This window comes from Neofelis nebulosa, chromosome 10, assembly GCF_028018385.1.
Source record: "Neofelis nebulosa isolate mNeoNeb1 chromosome 10, mNeoNeb1.pri, whole genome shotgun sequence".
NCBI lineage: Eukaryota > Metazoa > Chordata > Mammalia > Carnivora > Felidae > Neofelis > Neofelis nebulosa.
Genome location: NC_080791.1, coordinates 38,990,645 through 39,009,923, shown reverse-complemented (window position 1 = coordinate 39,009,923; position 19,279 = coordinate 38,990,645). Strand labels below are relative to the sequence as shown.

At 43.5% G+C, this 19,279-nt stretch overlaps 1 protein-coding gene across 6 annotated transcripts in view; it reads left to right on the top strand.

Annotated features, from left to right (window-relative positions):
- The first annotated feature begins 10,667 nt into the window (after positions 1-10,667).
- Positions 10,668-19,279, top strand: part of AMOTL1 (angiomotin like 1) — a 160,771-nt gene continuing 152,159 nt past the window's right edge. For 4 of the 6 annotated variants that reach the window (XM_058687429.1, XM_058687427.1, XM_058687426.1 and 1 more), the window contains exon 1: positions 10,668-10,838. Coding sequence is in view for 2 of the 6 variants with exons in the window: in XM_058687424.1 (XP_058543407.1) it covers positions 13,010-13,018 (9 nt within the window). In the remaining 4 variants the exon portion in view is untranslated. Of the gene's footprint in view, positions 10,839-12,994; positions 13,019-19,279 lie in introns of those variants that run through there. The other 2 variants (XM_058687424.1, XM_058687423.1) reach the window with 1 other exon arrangement.

Sequence of the window (19,279 nt, the reverse complement as noted above, 5' to 3'; positions counted from 1 at the left end):
CCTGGAGCCTGCTTTGGATTCTGTGTCTCCCTGTCTCTCTGCCCCTCCCCCACTCATTCTTTCTCTCTCTCTCTCTCTCTCTCTCTCTCTCAAAAACAAACATTCAAAAAATTTTAAACCCCTGTATTAGTTTGCTAGGACTGCCATCACAAAGTTTAAGGTGGCTTAAAAAGAAATGTCTTATCTCTCTGTTCTGGGGTCTACAAGTCCAAGACCAAGGTGTTGGGGGAGGGGTTGGTTCCTTCTGAAGACTGTGGGGAGACTGTTTCCTCTCCTCTAGCTTCTACTGATTTGCCAGAAATCTTTGGCCTTCCTTAGCTTGTAGATGCATCACCCTGATCTCTCTCTTCATCTTCACATGACCTCTCCTCCCTGTGTGTAAGTTTGCCTCCAAATTTCCCCTTTTTATAAGGACACTAGTCATGTTAGACAAGGACCCACTCTACTGACCTCATTTTAACTATCTCAGTAAAGAACCTATCTCCAACTGATATCACATTATGAGATAAGCAAGGGTTGGGACTTCAGCATATGTTATGGTGGATGGGAGACACGATTCAACCCATACAGGCTTCCTCTTACTCCTTACAAGTTGCAAGGGCTGTGAGAATTGGATTTTGGCAGAACTCCCATGCTGAGGGCCATGTGCAGCTGGAGAGGATATGGGCATAAACGGGAGCTTGGGGACGAAAGAGCCATGGACTCGCAGAAAATGAGGAAGGCTTCCCATGCCTTTTGACCACCCGCTCCGGGGGTTACAGACCACTTTTGAGAAAATTCAGTTGAAGGCACCTGTCAATGTTTGACTACAATCTTGCTGCAAGTGAAAAGGCTTCCAGCAGTCTCAAAGATTCACTGCTGGTAGGGACATCTTGTAGGAAAAGAGATCAGTTAGCTCATTATTAGTCTAAGATACAGAAAGAAAAGGGATCGTCTGCTTAAACAATTGACTGAACACTGAGGCAGTTGACTGACAGCAGGTAGAGGGCTTCGGGCGATTAGATTCCCAGAACAGAGCTTAATCTCTTTAAAGTTGCTCAGAAAATGGATTGGTTAATCATTTCATCAGGAATGCTCATTTCCTCCCAGAAGTCGGTTTTGAATTACATCAGTCAAAAAAGGTTCTGTCCTAGACCAGATTTAAAATGGACTTCTCTCTTACAAGGGCTCCCACCTATCTGGCCCCAGCTGGCATCTGGGCTGCATTCTAAGGATCCGTGTCCCAAGGGCTCCTGAATCTCAGACCCTTCACCTGGTCTGCCCTCACAGTCGGCCCCACACTTAGGACCCCCATGTCAGCGGCTCCTGCCCTGCCTGGCCTCGACTCCAAGAGATGGAAATCACTCTCCCCTTAGAAAATTCAGCCTCATCCTCGAGGCCTTGTGTGTTCCTGCCTCCTCCTGCCCACCCCACCCCCCCCCCGCCACCTTATTGCAGTCCCCCCTCTGGGTTCACTGTCTTCCGTCCACGCTGCCCTCCTTTCTGTTCTTCAGACTGGGCAAGATCCTTGCTGTTTGGGGGCTCTTAGTTCTTGCTGTTCCCTCTGCCTGGAATGTTCTTCAGAATTCCTTCTCACTAGTCAGGACTGAGTGCCAACGACACCTTCTCACAGAAGCTTTCCCTATCCAAATCAGTCTCCATTCTCTTGTCTTGTTGGTACTCCTCACAGCACCTAGCACCCTCCGTCTTTACAGCATCCTCTTCCCCAGTCTGCCTCCCCCCCGGGTGAGAAGCTTGTCTGTTCACTCCAGTATCCAGGTGGCTGGTGCATGTAGTGGGTGCTCAACACGTTGTTGGTGAAGGTTGAATAAATTCATGTTCGTGAGTGGGGAGTGAATATGGGGGGTAGACTGTGGCTTAGAGTAATTAAGTCACTTGCGCGAGATCACGCAGCATTACAATTTCTGTTTTTTAAGTTTTCATTTATTTGAGAGAAAGAGAGCGCGAGCAGGGGAGGGGCGGAGAGAATCCCAAGCAGGCTCCATGCTGTCACCACAGAGCCCGACGCGGAGCTCGAGACCGTAAACAGTGAGATCATGACCTGGGCAGAAATCAAGAGTACGATGCGCAACTGACCGAGCCACCCAGGTGCCCCCGAGATCATACAGCATTAAGTGGTGGAATGGGGAACTAGTTTAACTCACTCCAAACTGTCTTCACTACTCCTCTTTGTCTTGCTTATCTGTTAATGGGGCGGTGGCGGTGGGGGGGGGGGGGCGCGGTGGGGGGGGGGCGCGGTGGGGGGGGGCGGGGGGGGCGGTTCCTGGTTCAGCCCTTCTTTGTTGTTAGTCTATAGTCCTGATCACAGAAGAGCTAATTTGCCTCTCATCCTTCCTTGACCCGGAGGATACAAATCCCTTCAGTTGCTGTGGGGCCCGTTTACACCCAATGTGAGTTAGTTGCCCTTCCTTCCAAAGCACAAGATACTCACTGGACATCCTCAAAGCATCTGCTCTCGACCTCAGAAGCCTTTCATTCCGCATTCATGCAATGAGCGGTCCTTAACCCACCCACTCTGGGCCAGGCCTGTTCTGGGAGCTTCCATGCCATCCCCGCTTCCCTCAACCAGGCTGTCACCACACAGCTCCTTCTCCTTTCCTTCTCAGCTCCTCTAAAACACAAATACATCAATAACCTCGTCTATCTTTTCATAAGCCTCTTTCCTGCAGGGTCTCAGGCCCAGGGCTCTGCTCACACCTGTCTGATCCTGTCCCCGAGGTAAACACTAGCTAATAATCCAACTTAGCTCAGTACAGACATTAGCATATCAAAAACTGTGGTTTATATTGTGGTTGCTCCCACTCAGCACGGCACCTGAGGCACAAATCCAAATAGATTTTGAGGCAAATGGTTTAATACATTTCCAAATATAGGAAAAGGCTGCTGGCATGATACAGGTACACAAACCCCGTGGCAAAAGCTCCCTAACCCCTCTCTGTAAACTCCAACCCAGATATTAAGGGGCAGGTTGGACTTGCTTGGCCTCGCCTTTTCTCCGATGTTAATCCAGGACAAGGCTAAAATTAGCCCCACCCCCTCCTGGTGCTAAAACCCAGCTGGAGCAACATGGGGCCAGTTGCTTTTAGAAACCATCCCTTTGGGGCTTATTGCTGAACAACAGAAACAGGTGATGGAAACTGGGCCCGGAACCTGCAAGGCAGGAAAGAAGAGCCGGATCAAGTTCAGACGCTGGGCTCAGAATGCCAGGTCCAGGGACCGCGGCTGCGAATCCAGACCAACATCATGGTCACGGTCAGATCAAGGAGAAATAGCACAAAACCAAGCCAGAGCTTGCCCATAGCTCCTATGGCAATGCTAAGGTGGGGTGACAGCGAGGGGTGCAGGGAGGGAAAGGAGTCGAAGTTTACTAGGTACACATTGTGTGCCAGTTCCTTTGTACGTGGTGCCTCATTGAGTCTCAGTGGCGGGTTCTATTATTTCACCTCTTTTGCCGTTTAATTAAATGGAATGTGTTCAGGGACTTGGTCAACGTCGCCTAGCTAGTAAATGGCAAAGCAGGGGGTCAAACCCTAGCTTATTTAACATAAGGTCTGGCACTTCCCTCTATGCTGCCTCCAGAGTAGTAGGAAGGGAGATTTCAAACCCACTCATAACCCATGAGAATGGACGACCAAGTTGCTTCATTGGTATTTCCTACCCTGAGTCAAATCCTAATTTTCTTTTAAAAAAAAAAAATTTTTTTTTTAACATTTATTTTTGAGAGACACAGAGCATGAGCGGTGGAGGAGCAGAGAGAGGGGGAGACACAGAATCTGAAGCAGGCTCCAGGCTCCGAGCTGTCAGCACAGAGCCCGACGTGGGGCTGGAACCCGTGAACTGTGAGATCATGACCTGAGCTGAAGTCAGTTGCTTAACTGACTGAGCCACCCAGGCGCCCCTCAAATCCTGATATTCTGGGGAGCCTTCACAAACATACCGGCGCTAGGGCACTGCCACCCAGAGGTTCTGTATTAATGGTTCTTGGGTGGGGCCCAAGAATAGGTACTTCACAATCCCTTGGGAACTTCTGTCGTGTTGCCTAGGTCAAAAACTAGGCTCTTTGCTTTGTTTCTGATCAGTTCCCCTGGGTTGAGCTGGAGAAATAGGGTGGTGATAGATGTTAATGTCCAACTCACCCAGGTTCCACACCAGACAGGCAGGCCACCTGGCCGGCAATGGCACATTCCCATAGAAGATTTTCTGGTTGAAGGTGGTCTTCTCAAGTTCTGAAGTCAGGTAAAGAATTAAAACGGCATTCCCACAAAGAGAAGGCAGAGGCCAGGAGCCTGGGGACTTAGGATTCTATAAAAAAGACATTTTCAAAGAAGGGAGGGGTTGACTTAGCATCACCTACCATTCTAGCACGTCACGGTGCACCTTTCTCCAAACCTTTTATAGAAGGAGAAGAGTCCCTCCGTGTAACTGGCAGGACTTTGCCAAGGAACAAGAAGAACAGGCGAGCCACCCCTTATCGCACTCAGGTGTCCACTCCTGGAATGTTTAACTTCAGCTTCCATGCATCTTGTCTCTTAACTACATATGTTTGGTGTTCTTTTGATTTTTTTTATGTTTATTTTTATTTTTGAGAGACAGAGCACAAGCAGGGGCAGAGAGGGAGAGAGAGAGAATCCCAAGCAGGCTCTGTGCTGTCAGCGGAGAGCCGACACAGAGCTCAAACTCATGAACCATGAGATCATGACCTGAGTCAAAGTCAGACACTTAACCAGTTGAGCCACCCAATGTGCCCCTATGTGTCTTTTTGATTTCTAATTGTTTCATGTTTAATTGCCTCAAGCCCTGCCCTCTCTGAACTCTCATAGAAGGCAAGGACTATGTTATCTAGGGGACAGAAAACAACATCTGAAAAAACCTCTGATAGGCTGGGACATCTTTAGGTCTTCTGACTGCATATTAGCATCATCTCTGGAATTTTATAATGCTAATGTCAAGGTCAATCCCTGAGACTGTGAATAAATTGGTCTGGGGTGTGGCATGAACAGACTTTTCAAATCTGCTCAGATAATTCTAATAAGCACCCAAGGTTGAGAATAAAAATTTGAAGGGTAACAAAAAGCTTTGTGAAAAAAATTGTAATAATGGTTATGTCTAGGGGGGAAATGAGGCGATTTAACTTATTTTATTTCTGCAAATCTGTGTTCTCTATTTCTTTCTTCACATTGATTACATAATTTTGAAAAGTAAATCTCAAACAAACATTAAACTGGATTCTCATTCACTCACCAAATATTTATTGAGAGCCTGCCATCTCACATGATAGACACTGGACATAGGAGAGTAAATTTCACAGACACATTTCCTGCTCTCATGAAGTTTACATCTAAAGAAGAAGATTAACTATCAGACAAACAAATATGGTACTCTGATTTAGGGAGGTGTTCTAGCAGGCATAAATTGCTGAGTGTTATGCATTGTTTTGTAAATAACTATATCAGAAATGACAAATATTGGGTTTACACCTCCCCTCCTATGTCAAAGGCAGACATTGCTTATTGTCTTTTCTACTGAAGCTCAGTATCTTCTCAACATTGCCAATCAATCTGAGGTGGTGCTTGAAATGAAACATATTTAGTATCCTAAGAAAGAGCTATGAATTATCATGTTGAGGGTCAGCTAAATGACTCAAAAGGTAACTGAAGCCTTCTGGTATGGCCAAGTAGCTCCTACCGGACCATACCTGTTATAGGTAGTAACTATAAACTCTGGACAAAATATAAGAACAATTAGTTCAACTGCTACTGCAAAGAGAACAAAAACTGAAAGAAGCCAGAGGAGAGCGAACCACTGGAAGAAGAGACAGACATGGGATGAGTTTCCTGATTTATAGCTTTTGTCCTCAGAGTAGGGCCCTGTCTATGAATATGCAGAGCAGAGAGGAAGCCCTATAGCTCTATGTATAAACTCTACCCAGATCTCTGGTTGACCTTTGAACAACCTATGCAAGAGGCAGATTTTAAAAATCCCAGCTACAGCTGAAAGAGCTGACCTGAAATTCTAGATGCTACATGGGAAGATAAGGTCACACTTTGAATTCAGCCACTTTTAAGGGCCTAAGTAAAGAAAAGTCAATACTTCTCAGAAGAGCAGAATAGAATCCAGATTTTCTGCAACATACCATTCATAATGACCAGGATACATTCCAAAATTATTCAACATGCAACAAAATGGGAAAACATGACTACTTTTAAAGAGAAAAGACAATTCACAGAGACCAACCCTGAGATGATCTAGATGATGGAATTAGCAGACAAAAACTTTATGGAAGTTACTGAAACTATGCTCATGTACGTAAAGGAAAATATATTTGTAATGAATGAAAGTATAGAAAATCTTAGCAGATAAATAGGAACTATAAAAAAGAATTAAATGAAAATGTAAGAACTGGGGTGCCTGGGTGGCTCAGTCGGTTAAGCGTCCGACTTCGGCTCAGGTCATGATCTCACGGTTCATGGGTTCGAGCCCCGCGTCAGGCTCTGTGCTGACAGCTCAGAGCCTGGAGCCTGTTTCAGATTCTGTGTCTCCTTCTCTCTGTGACCCTCCCCCGTTCATGCTCTGTCTCTCTCTGTCTCAAAAATAAATAAACATTAAAAAAAAAAATTTTTTTTTAAAATGTAAGAACTGAAAAATAAACATCTTAAATAAAATTTACTGGATGTTTTTAAAAGCACAGGGAGATGAAAGAAGAAAAAGTCAATGAACTAGAAGATAGATCAACGGAAATGATCCAGATTGAGGAGGAGAGATTTAATAAGTGTTCAAAGGCTCATAGATCTTTGCAACAATATCAGAAGGTCTAATATACATATAACTAGAGTCCTAGAAAGAGAAGAGAGAGAGAAAGAATGAACCAGAAACTTATTTAGATAAATAATGGGTAAAAAGTTCATAAATTTGGCAAAAGACATATATTTATAGACTTTAAAACCCTAGTAAACACCAAGGAAGATTAATATTAAAAAAAAAAAAAAAGACACAACAAAACAGGGGCACCTGAGTGGCTTAGTCGGTTGAGTGTCCGGCTCTTGATTTCAGCCCAGGTCATGATCCCAGGGTTGTGGGGTTGAGCCCCACGTTGGGCTCCACGCTGAGCATGGAGTCTGCTTAAGATTCTCTGTCTCTCTCTCTCTCTGCCCCCCTCCCTGCTCACATGCTCTAAAAAAAAAAAACAAAAACAATCCCCAAAACAAAAAACAACAACAAGAAACCGAACAACACTTAGGCAAACCGTAGTCAAATTGAGAAAATCAATGACAAAATCAATAAAACAATGCTGTGAGAAAATTGAAGATGTAAAAAGTGGCAAGATACACCAGGTTAATGGATTGAAAGACTCAGGGTTGTTAAAATGGTAATCACCGACCTTTTCTATGGACTCAGAACAATCCTAATCCTATGAAGCTTTTTAGTCAAAGTTGACAGATACTAAAATTTCTGTACACCTGCACAGAACTTAGAATATTCAAAGAAGCAGTGAAAAAAGAAGTCAAAGTTACTTCAGCACTTTACTTCAAGACTTACCCTAAAGCTACAGTAATCAAGACAGTGGGGTACTGGCACAAGGATCGACAAACTGATTGGTAGGACAGAATAAACACCCCAGGCAGAAATTGACTCATGCTTCTATATTTATTTTGTTTTTCACAAAGTTTTCAAAGAAACCCAATTGGGAGAGGAAAGGTTTTCAACAAAGGGTGTTGAAATAACCACATATTCATATGGAAACAAATCAACCTTGCCCTAAATCGTACCATCCACAAAAATCAATTTGTTATGGACCATAGGCATAAACATTCTAGAAGAAAACATAGGAGAATATCTTCATGACTTGGGGGAAGACACAAACCAAAAAAAGAAAATAAATCAACTGAGTCAAAACTAAATACCTATTCACCAGAAGAAATGTCATCAAGAAAATGTACATAGGGCAGGAGAAAATATTTGGGAAATGTCTCTGTCAGATAACTGGTATCCTGGATATATCAAGAACTCTTAAAACTCCGTAATCAAAAGACAAGCACCTCAATTTAAGACACTTCGCAAAGGACGGTAAAAGCATGGCCCATAAGCACGTGAAAAAACATTCAACAGCTTTAGTCAACAAGGAGATGCAAATTAGAACCACAATGAGATACCAGTCCACATTCACGGGCATGGCTAAAGTTTCACTGATGGCACCACATGTCGTCAGAAGTATACAAAGCAACTAAAACTCTTGTACATTGTTGGTAGGAGAAGAAAATGGTATGAGAACATTGGAAAAGATCTTTTAATTCCTTACAAATTAAATACCCACCTACCTTAAGGCCCACCAACTCCACTCCTAGGTATTTACCCAATGGTTATGAGAATGCATATCCACAAAAGTATGTGTCCAAAAATGTTCATATTAGCTCTATTCATAATAGCCCTAAACTAGATAAACAAACTGTGGCATATCCATATAGGAAAATACTACTCATCAATGAAAAGAAACCGACTACTGATAGAAGCAGCAACATGGGTGGGTGAATCCTAAAAACCTGCTGAATGAAGAAAAATTTCCACAAAAGAACACAAGTTTTATGATTCTATTTATATGAAGTACCAGAATAAGTGAAACTGCACCATGGTGAAAAAAAAATCAGAAGATTCATTCTCTTTAGGAATGCTGAACCAGGAGTTTGCTGGGAAGGGACATGGGGAAACTTTCTAGGGTAATGATTATGTTCCGTCCCTTGACAGGGGTTTGAACTGCACATATATATGTATTTATAGGAACTCATCAAAATGCTATGCTGACGACTTCTGCATTGCACTGTATATGAATTTTATCTGAAGAGAAATTGTAAACAAATGTTGGAATTGTCAACAAATATTGAATTTTTGTTAGTCATATTGAAGTATTTGGGGGCATGTATCGATATCTGCAACTTTGGAATGCCATAAAAATGAGTTGCTGGATGGATAGAGGAATGGATAGAGAATCAATATATGATAAAGCAAATATAGTAAAATGTCAACTGAAGGAACTGCGTTTGAAAATTTTATGAAAGAATGTTGAGAACAAAAGAGAGTTGAGGCTAATTGGCAGGCTGCCTATAAGAGGGAGTCCCGGGCCTGGACACTAGAATATCGCTGATATATAAGGGACAGTGTAGACAAAGGAGGCTGCTGGTTCCATTTGGCTTTCTTTGTTCTATTCTGACTTTGGCAATGAACCTAGGAGCTGAAGCAAAACAAGCGACCCAGTTCGTCTTGCATTCCCTAAGACCCACTGGCTCATACTCTCAGCAGCTGCTTAGCTTACCAGATGGTGACTTTAAGAGTTCTCAACAGATCTGTTCTAGAAATCTGGAACAGAGAGGGGTTGTCCGACACCATGTACTGTCTACTGAGTACCTACTGTGTGTTAGTCTGTGTGCTGGGCTTTAAGGATACTAGGACGAACTGAATACCAATGGATCCTGCCCCCCCCCTTTTTTTTTCATCTTACTATTGATAAAAACTCTGCTCCTTTTCTACTTCTATCATTATTTACACCCCGACCCGAATACTTGCAAATTCCTTTCATAAGCCTTATTGGCATTTCTTAAATCTCTCAGATCAAAAACCCCTTTCGAATGTTGGCCCTGAGCACCTCTAGCTAAACAGAAAGAGATCTCTTCTTGTTTGACTCTCTCGGGAGTGAAACTTAACACAAGAAGAGATCTCCAAAGCCTCAAAATAGCTCAGCAAAAAGTTGGACACATGCTGAGTGACCCAACGTCACCTTCCACTCTCCTGAAGTAGCGGTGTGAGAGAGAAAAGGTAGTCGGCTACTCAGCACGATCCTCTGCCCCCCTTCTTCCAACAGAAGTCACCCCCACTACCATTCTTTGCCCCGGCACCAAGGCCTGAAGTCCTGCCCAAGGTTTGGCCTTAGAACATGGCCTCAAGGAGAAGTGACTGGCCTCCTCAGTAGCTTGACATGACCTTGAATCCCATGGTACAAATCTGATGCCTCCAGCCTTACCTTTAACATACAAAAGAGAACATCCCTCACTTAAATACCTCTTTTCCCAAATCTTCTTGGTGGGATGTGGGCACGTTTTGAGTTATTTATGTTAGCAATGACCCCAAATTGGTTGAGTGGTACCATATGCGATAAAAAGTAAATACAACTTGGTTGCCTTCATTAGAAAGGCTGTCACACTTTCTTTCCATACAGTGACTCATTCCTTTGCATAACTGAATACTTTCCCCTCTGCGAAGTCCAGACTAGCATTTGTCACCTTTATGTGCTTACAAATCCACCAGCTCTGAAAACCTCTTAGCAAGGTGACCATTTCCAGCTTTCGCCCTGCCCCTCCTCCTGACTGAAATATCTTTGTTTCTTTCTCTCTCCCTTCCGTCCCCGGGAATTTTTACTTCTCAGAAGCTTAAATATCTCTTCTTCCTTCCCTAGAACGCTATTTTTCAGACAGCTGGATCCTTGGGGAGATAATGATACGACTCAGGGAAATAAGTGCATGGTTTCCGTATCCCTGGTGCCAGCTAAGGTGATTGGTGTTCAGGACTTTCGGAAGCTCTTTGAAAACAACAGGGCTAGTCAGATTCCAGCAATTTACCTTCTGAAGGCTGAGCGTGTCTGGGCAGTGGCTGCATAATTTGGATGGAGTCATCACCGATGAGACAGACTTGGCTCAGCCAGGGAGCACTCGTTGCTCTTTTAAACTCCACGGCACCAGGGATGAAGTCACCTTTCTTCTTTTAAAACCAACAGATTTGCCCTGTAAGTCCCTGTCGCTTCTGTTAGGACTTGGTGTTTTTTTCTACTGCCGGTCGCCGGGACCTTCTCTCAGGTAAGGAAGCTCTTCTTTTGTGGGTTTCCATCCAGGAGAGCTTGACCGGAGGGGGATTTGGGAGGGGATCCCTGGGTAGAGCTGGAGTCAGGTCAAGGGACGCTCTGAGTGAGGAGGACGGCTTGTTCCCAGCCAGCTGGTCTCCACCTGGTGGGCTGGCAGGCCCTGGGCTGGACGAGCAGAACCCCACTCAGGCTCAGGGTTGCAGCGTCCGGTTCTCAGAGTGGGCATGGAAATCTAATCCTGGCTTGGTTTCGGGGGCCTATTCTAGTAGTTGTATAACAAGCACGTTGGTGAAACACTTACAAGTGATCTCCTTCGGTCTGGGGCTGTCCTAACTTCTTTGCCGTCCTTACAGCTGGCATTGTGTTTTGGGTAGAACCCTTGTAGGGTCTCATGATAAAAGCTGATGTGCAGGAAAGCTGCAGCTCTCTGGAGAGCCTTCATTGGCTCGAACGCTTCCCTGCTTCCTTAGAATACAGCTGGAGACAAAGGGGCCCGGGCTCCTTGTTGTAACATGCAGGGACCTCGTGTAAACAACGGCCGTGCTGCCGTGTGCGGCAGAAGCGTGCAAACACGTCTTGGTGCCTGGCCGTACGAATTCTAAGAAAATCAGCAGGAGTTTTGACGTGTGCATGTGTGCAGGCAGACCTGGGGTCCTAAGGACCCCTGAAATTTCCCTGTAGCACTTCTATGAGTTATATGAGGCACAGTCACCGATTGAATCATACAGCTCTTATTAGCTTTGGAAGTCTCAATAAAGACACCTTGATTATGACAGAGGTGCCTGCAGGGTGATAAATGGCTTTTGGAGAAGGGGTTGAAGCACTGTGAAGTGAAAACATGGAGAATTACAGAGCCCCTCTATTACTTGGCACAGAACTCTGCCACGCATGGTATTTGGGGCGTCCATCTAGCACCTTCGAAGGGGGCCAAGAGTCTCATTTAGATAAGAGATGCTTGTTTTGTTTTAAATGCAATTGCACACTGGCTGCCAGCACTTGCTTACATGTTCGCCTCAAACTTGGCATGTCCCGAATTCAGCCTTATCTGAAATCTGCTCCCCTTTCTGTGTCCCCTAGCTCAGCAAAAAGCACCTGGTTTTCCATGACAGATTTCTGGACTTTGTCCTTGACCCCTCCTTCATCCTCACATTCCCACATCTAGTTTGGCAATATATCCAGCAGATCCTACCTCCATTTTATCTCTCAAAGCCATCCGTTCTCCTACTTCCATGGCTCTTTTCCTAGTTTAAGCCATTACCACCTCCTTCCAGGAATATGGAAACCTCCCATCCAGGCTTCCCCTCTCTTCTCACCTTTCTGGTGCAGCCAGCGTGATTCTGCAATGGTTGATCCGCACCTGCTCAATCCAGTCAATCATTAGTCTGGTGATCCTGTCTTCTTTTGAGAAAGAGAGAGAGAGAGAGAGAGAGAGAGAGAGAGAAGGGGAATGGCAGAGAAAGAGGGAAAGAGAAAGAATCCCAAGCAGGCCCTGGGCTGTCAGCACAGAGTGCGACTCAGGGCTTGAACTCATAAACCATGAGATCACAACCTGAGCCGAAATCAGATGCTTAACTGACTGAGCCACTCAGGCGCCCCTGATGATCCTGTCTTCTTCATATCCCTCAAAATTGTTCATGTCTTTCCCTCTCACCACCACTACCTTGGTCCGACCCACCAACACCCTTTGCCTGAGTTATTATGTTTGTCTCCTGCTAACAGGTTCACTCCTTTCCCAGTGGAAGACACTTCACACTTTTTGTGTTTTCAAGCTTTTAAAGGCTATTTCAAGAGTGGAACTTGAAATAGTTATTACTCTGTCTGAGGTTTGAAAACATCAGCATCTGTATGACTTTTGTAGATGCTTCAAGGAAGGAGGCAGTGAGAATGGGGGGAGGTAGGGGGTGTATATTGCAGTGAGACGATGGCCTGAAGAATACATAAAGCTCATACATTTGAATCCCATCTCCTCTTCCTAGTGTGGCCTGGGCCAAACTGGTAAACCTTCTTGAGACTCATTTTCCTCAACTGTGAAATGGAATGGAATAATGCCAGCATCACTAGGTGAATGGAAGAGTTAAAGGAGAAGGCTGTGCAACATAGCAATGAAGAATTCTTAGTTCCTTTTCTTCTTTCCATTCCTTTTAAGGCTTATAATCTCTCACTATCATGTATCTTGTAAGTATTCATGTGTATGCATACGTGTAATTATCTGTTTGGGGCACGGTAGAAAGGAGGAATAACAAAGAAACACACAAGAACTCTCTTAAAAGAAGTTGCAGTTTACTTAGGGAGGAGGCAAAGCAAACCTCAATAGTATAAAAACATCTATAAAACAAGCGTTCTGTGATGGACATGTGTACAATACAGTTGAGCACATAAGCGCAGAGGGCTTGTGTAAACGGGTCCGTGAGTACCTGTGGACCGAGTGTAAGTAGACCTATGCCAAGCGATTTTTAGATTTAGGTTCTTTGGGGACTCAAAAAATCATTGGCCTCTCTGATGTTGAAGCAAGACTTCCCAGGAGACTTTATACCTTTTGAGTGATTTTAAGGGCATAGAGATTAAGTGATACACTCATGTAAGTGACTTTACTCATTCATTTATTCATCAAACACTTATTGAGCACCTACCCTGTGCCAGATCCTGTATTGTACAATTTCTTTGCAACTCCGCCACGGGACATGGATGGTAATCCTCTTGAATCACAGCCAGCCTCCGGGAATTGTTTGGCCAATAAAATGAGAAGAGAGTGACGTTGGGGACATCCATGACTAGATTCTAAGAAGTCTTGCAGCTTCCTCCTAGGTTTCTTGGCTTACTCTGGGGGAAGCCAACCATTATGTGAAGTCACGTGCTGGTAACCTGGCTCTTGGGGACGGGGTGGGGGTAACCCTGATTTTGTAGTGTTTTTTCTAGATAAGTACTCCCTTCCACCGTGGCCGGTTGCAAGCTACCAAAGTGACAGCACTGGATGCAGCACTGGAAAGAAACACACAGAATCGCCTCGTACAAGTTGGTACGAGCCAGCCCCAGGGCATGGCTGCTAGTTCCTCTGAGACTGCCATGCTGTGTGACAGCGAGCTAGGTGCACAGGCCACGTGGAGAGAAGCCCAACCAGCCCCAGATTCTCCAGCCATTTGAATTTAGGCTCCAGGAATGGAGCCTTCGGGCGACCCCAGACCCAGCCACTAGCTAAGTGCAGCCGTATGAAAGACCCTGAGCAGGGACTGCTCAGCTCAGCCCCGGCAACCCACAGAGCCCTGAGAGATAATAACAATTTATACTGTCTAAGTCTAGAGGTGGTTGTTACACAGCGAAAGATAACTGGAACAAGGTGGTAGTCTTGTTTCTGCAAAAGCCAGCCTGGATATGAAGCACCCCAGGAGAGTGTGGAGGAGTAGAAGAGTCTATCCCGAGAAGTCTTTGTTTGTGCCTAGTGTCAGGCCTCACAACACAAAGGAGAAAATGTTTTGGTTAAAAAGGCCTGGAAAAGAGGCTCATATACTTTACCAACTAGTTTTACTGTTATAACTGAAAACAATTCTCTTACCACACACACACACACACACACACACACACACATACACACACATGCACGCACACACACTTGCGCGCACACAGGCTTCCTTCCATCACTGTCCAAAGCTCTGACAGAAGATCACTAGCTTCTCTTTTGGCTCTGGTCCATCCTCTGCATGGAATCCGGGGAGTGGGAAGAGGGAAGCAGGCAGAACAGGACAAACAAGAAGTCAAGGAAATGCCCAAGCCCTGAGGTCTGGTAGAGAGCCACTGAGACCTCTAGAAAAGACCAGAGGGGGGGAAAAAAAAAGAATTAAAGCAGGAGGCTTGGGGAAGACACAGGGATTAGTGGTTAAAGCACGAATTTTGAAACCAGGTGACCTCGATTCCAATCTGGATTCTGACATTTTCTAGTTGGTTGACCTTGGAAAGTATCTCACCATCCCTGTTCTCAATTTCTTCATCTTTAAAATCTGGATAATAATAATGCCATGTCACTAAGTCCTCGTGGAGATTAAATGAGATGATGTTTGTAGAGTGCTCAACCCAGTACCTAGTGATGTTGCACTTAGTAGCAGTAGGAGTCACACTGGCGGTGTTATTGTCATGAATTCCAAAGCCACAGGCTCCTTGGTAAGTCTTGAGCTTCAGCTTGTCAGTCACACAACAGGTGCCCGAGGTAAGTGTTCAACAAATACTCAAATCAGACTGAATATCTATATTTGAAATATTCTACCATGATTTTTTTTCTTACTGTCTCCCAGATAAATTTCCAAGGGCTTAAAAAGCTTAAGTGGACATTATTTCTCCTTTCAGTGTGCCGTACGAACCAAGACCCTATTTTCTCATTTCTTGTGAGTCCTCGTCATACCTTCTGTTCAGTAGTTTAGTGCTCAAAACATTTAAGCTATTACTATTTTAAAAACTCTATTTAAGGAGAAATTGAGGTTGGGTGACTTATGCTGGGATCCTGAGCCCACGGTGCCCCAGAAATCTTAACATTACCAGTTTACAGATGTCACCACTTTGGTAGGACAGTCAGGGTGAAGGATACATGATTCTTGAGAGAAAAATGTGAGTGTTAAGTTCTCTTGCTTTATTTATGCTTTGTGAACGAGAGTTATTAAAACTTTCATCTAGGAACTGACATTAGGCAGACGTGTCTCGTGAAATTTATGGTTAGTCTAGTCACATGGATTTTTAAAACAAAGAATAATGCAGACATTCCATTAAAAACAGCTGAGTTGTATGTTTTTTTAAAAAACTTGTATTATAAAATATTTATAGATTCATGAATGTGTGCCTGCTCACCCAGCCTTTCCCAAAGTTAACATTTTGCATAATTATAGCACAATATCAAAACTAGGTGACAATGGTACATTCCATAGACCATATCAGTTAGATTTTATCCATTAGACATGTACTCACTTGTGTGTATGTATGTAATTGTACGTAATTTTTATCATGTTAACTTCACGTAAGTACCACCACCGTCAAGATACAAAACTATATCATCACCACTTGTATACCTCCGTTGAATCCACCTCCTATCCCTAACCCTTTGTAACCATTAGTCTGTTGTCCATCTATGTAATAATTTTATTTCAGGAGCATTATATAAATAGAATCATATGCAGTACTCACATGCATGAGATTGACTTTTTCCACTCAGCATAATTTCCCTGAGATCCATCCAGGTTGTTGCATGTATCAATCATTGGTTCTTTTTTATTGCTGAGTGGTATTCCACAGTATGGAGGCACCATGGTGCGTTGAATCAGGCATCCATTGGAGGACATTAGGGTAGTTTCCAGCTTGGGGCTGCCATAAACAAAGCTGCCATAAGCATCTGTGTGAAGTTTCGGCATGAACATAAATTGTCATCTCTGGGATAAATGCCTGAGAGGGCAGTACCTGGGTCTTACGGGAGTCCATTTCCAGGTTGAAAATGAATTGCCCAACATTTTTCTAGAGTGGCCATACGTTTTGTGTCACCACCAGCAATGTATGAGTAATGGAGCTTTTCTGCATCCTTGTCAGCATTTGGTGTTATCACTATATTTAAACCACTCTAATAGGTGGGTAGTGGGATCTCATTGTGATTTTAATTTGCATTTTGCTAATGGATAATGGGGTGGAACATCTTTTCGTGTGCTTATTTGCCATCTATGTGTCTTCTTCAGTGAAATGTCTCTGAATTTTTTCGCTCATGTTCTGAGTGGATTGTTTTTTTTACTGTTGAGTTTTGTGAGTTCTAGAGATATGTCCCTTTTCAGATGTGCAGTTTGCAGATATTTTCTCCCTCTCTATAAATAGGATTTTTCATAGAGCAAAAGTTTTTTTTTTTTTTCAACTTTTTTTTTTTAATTTATTTTTGGGACAGAGAGAGACAGAGCATGAACGGGGGAGGGGCAGAGAGAGAGGGAGACACAGAATCGGAAACAGGCTCCAGTCTCCGAGCCATCAGCCCAGAGCCTGACGCGGGGCTGGAACTCACGGACCGCGAGATCGAGACCTGGCTGAAGTCGGACGCTTAACCGACTGTGCCACCCAGGCGCCCCAGAGCAAAAGTTTTTTAAAAATATTTATTTATTTTTTGAGAGAGAGAGAGAGAGCATGCACGAGCAAGGGAGGGGCAGAGAGAGAGAGGGACAGAGGATCTGAAGCTGGCTCTGTGCTTACAGCAGAGAGCCTGATGAGGGAACTCACAAACCATGAGATCATGACCTGAGCCAAAACCAGATGCTTAACTGACCGAGCCACTCAGGTACCCCAATAGAGCAAAAATTTTTAATTTTAATGAAGTCCTACTTATCAATTTTTCCTTATATGGGTTGTTCTTTTACTGCAAAGTGTAAGAACTTTAGCCTGGTCCCAGTCCTCAAAGATTTTATCCCATTTTTTTTTCCCCTAAAAGCTTTATAGTTTTACCTTTAAGTGTGTTACCTGATTTAAGACAAGTTTTGTATATGGCATCAGGTTTAGTTTGAACCATGGTACCAAACCCAAACACTATATAGGAAAAGATTGGAATATTTACACATAAAATCTTTTCTTTTAATTTTTTAATGTTTATTTATTTTTGAGAGAGAGACAGAATGTGAGTGGAGAGGCAGAGAGTAAGGGAGACACAGATTCCAAACCAGGCTCTAGGCTCTGAGCTGTCAGCACAGAGCCCAACTGGGGGCTCAAACTCACGAATGGTGAAATCATGACCTGAGCTGAAGTCTGACGCTTAACCGACTGAGCCACCCAGGCATCCCAATACATAAAATCTTATATAAATGAAAACCGTATAAATGAAATCAAAATACAAATGGTAGATAGAAAAGTTATTTTTAGTATCTATGTAACATAGTAAAATATATTTCCTAAATGTAAGTTTCCTAAAATTTTAATAGTACATTCCAACCGAGTAAACATGGACCGAGTACATGAACAGTCTGTTCAGAAGAAAAGAAATACAAATGGCCAAAAAACTTAAGAAGGAAGATAAGCCCCCAATTTAACAAGCAAAATTAAAAGTGAGAAAACTTGCTTCTTTTTATTATTTAAAGAATTACAAGATTAGCATGCGTTGTAAAAAAGGCAAAAAGCATTAAAAGTATATAATGTTAAGTGAATCTTTCCTTCAGAGCCTCATTATACCCTCCCAAGCCTGAAATCTTTGTTTCTTCTTTCCCTAGAAATAATCTCTATTAAAAGTTTGCTATTACTTTGAGCTTTTTCTCTATATGATTAGAAGTGTGCTTGTGTGTATGGGTGTGTATAGGGTGTGTATGTGTGTGTATTTCTTTTTTATGCATATGGATCCTATTTACAAATTGTTCTGCACCTGGCTTTCTACAATTCACATCATCACCATGACTTTTCATATTGATTATTATAGTCACCTTATTTGTTTAAGTGGCTGCATAGGATTTACAGTATAACTATACCTTGTTTTATTTAAGTCTTTATAAGACTTAAATAATGCCTTTAAGAGGCATTTAAATGTTTCCTTTCTTCTTTCATTACAAGGAATGCTGCACTGGATACATCTTTGTGTTCACCTGTTTTACAATTGTGTTCTGTAGAATAGATACTCTGAAGTGAGATTGCTGGATCAAAGAACATGGCAATTTTATATTAGACAATATGCCAAATTGCCATTTTTTAAAAAGTTTGTTTATTTATTTTGAGAGAAAAGAGACAGAGACGGGGGGGGGGGGGGGCGGCAGAGAGAATCCCAAGCAGGCTATGCACTGCCAGCTCAGAGCCCAATGTGGGGCTTGAACCCATGAACCACGAGACCATGACCTGAGAGGAAATTAAAGTCTGCTGTTCGACTCACTGAGCCACCCAGGCACCCTGCCAAATTGCCATTTTAAAAGCTGTATCAATTGATTCATCTACCAAAATATGAGAATACCTGTTTTTCAAAAAGTCACCATTTCTTGATATTAACCAACGTTTTCTAAAAAAGATTTAATTAATTAATTAATTAATTAACTAACTAACTCTGTGTGTGTGTGTGAGAGAGAGAGAGAGAGCGAGAGAGAGAGATTGAGAGAGAGAGAGAGAGAGAGAGAACGCATGCGCAGGAGGGGCAGAGGGAAAGGGAGGTCGAGAGTGTTAGGCATGGAGCCTGACTTGGGTCTTGACCTGAGCCAAAATCAAGAGTTGGATGCTCAACCAACCCAGCCACCCAGGTGCCCTTTAAGCAGTGTTTTAAAACACTGATGGGGCACCTGGGTGGCTCAGTCAGTTAAGCATCTGACTTCAGCTCAGGTCATGATCTCACGGTTTGTGGGTTTGAGCCCCCCATGGGGCTCCATGCTGACAGCTCAGGGCCTGGAGACTCCTTCGGATTCAGTGTCTCCCCCTCTCTCTCTCTCTGCTCCTCTCCTGCTTGTGCTCCTGCTCTCTCTCAAAAAT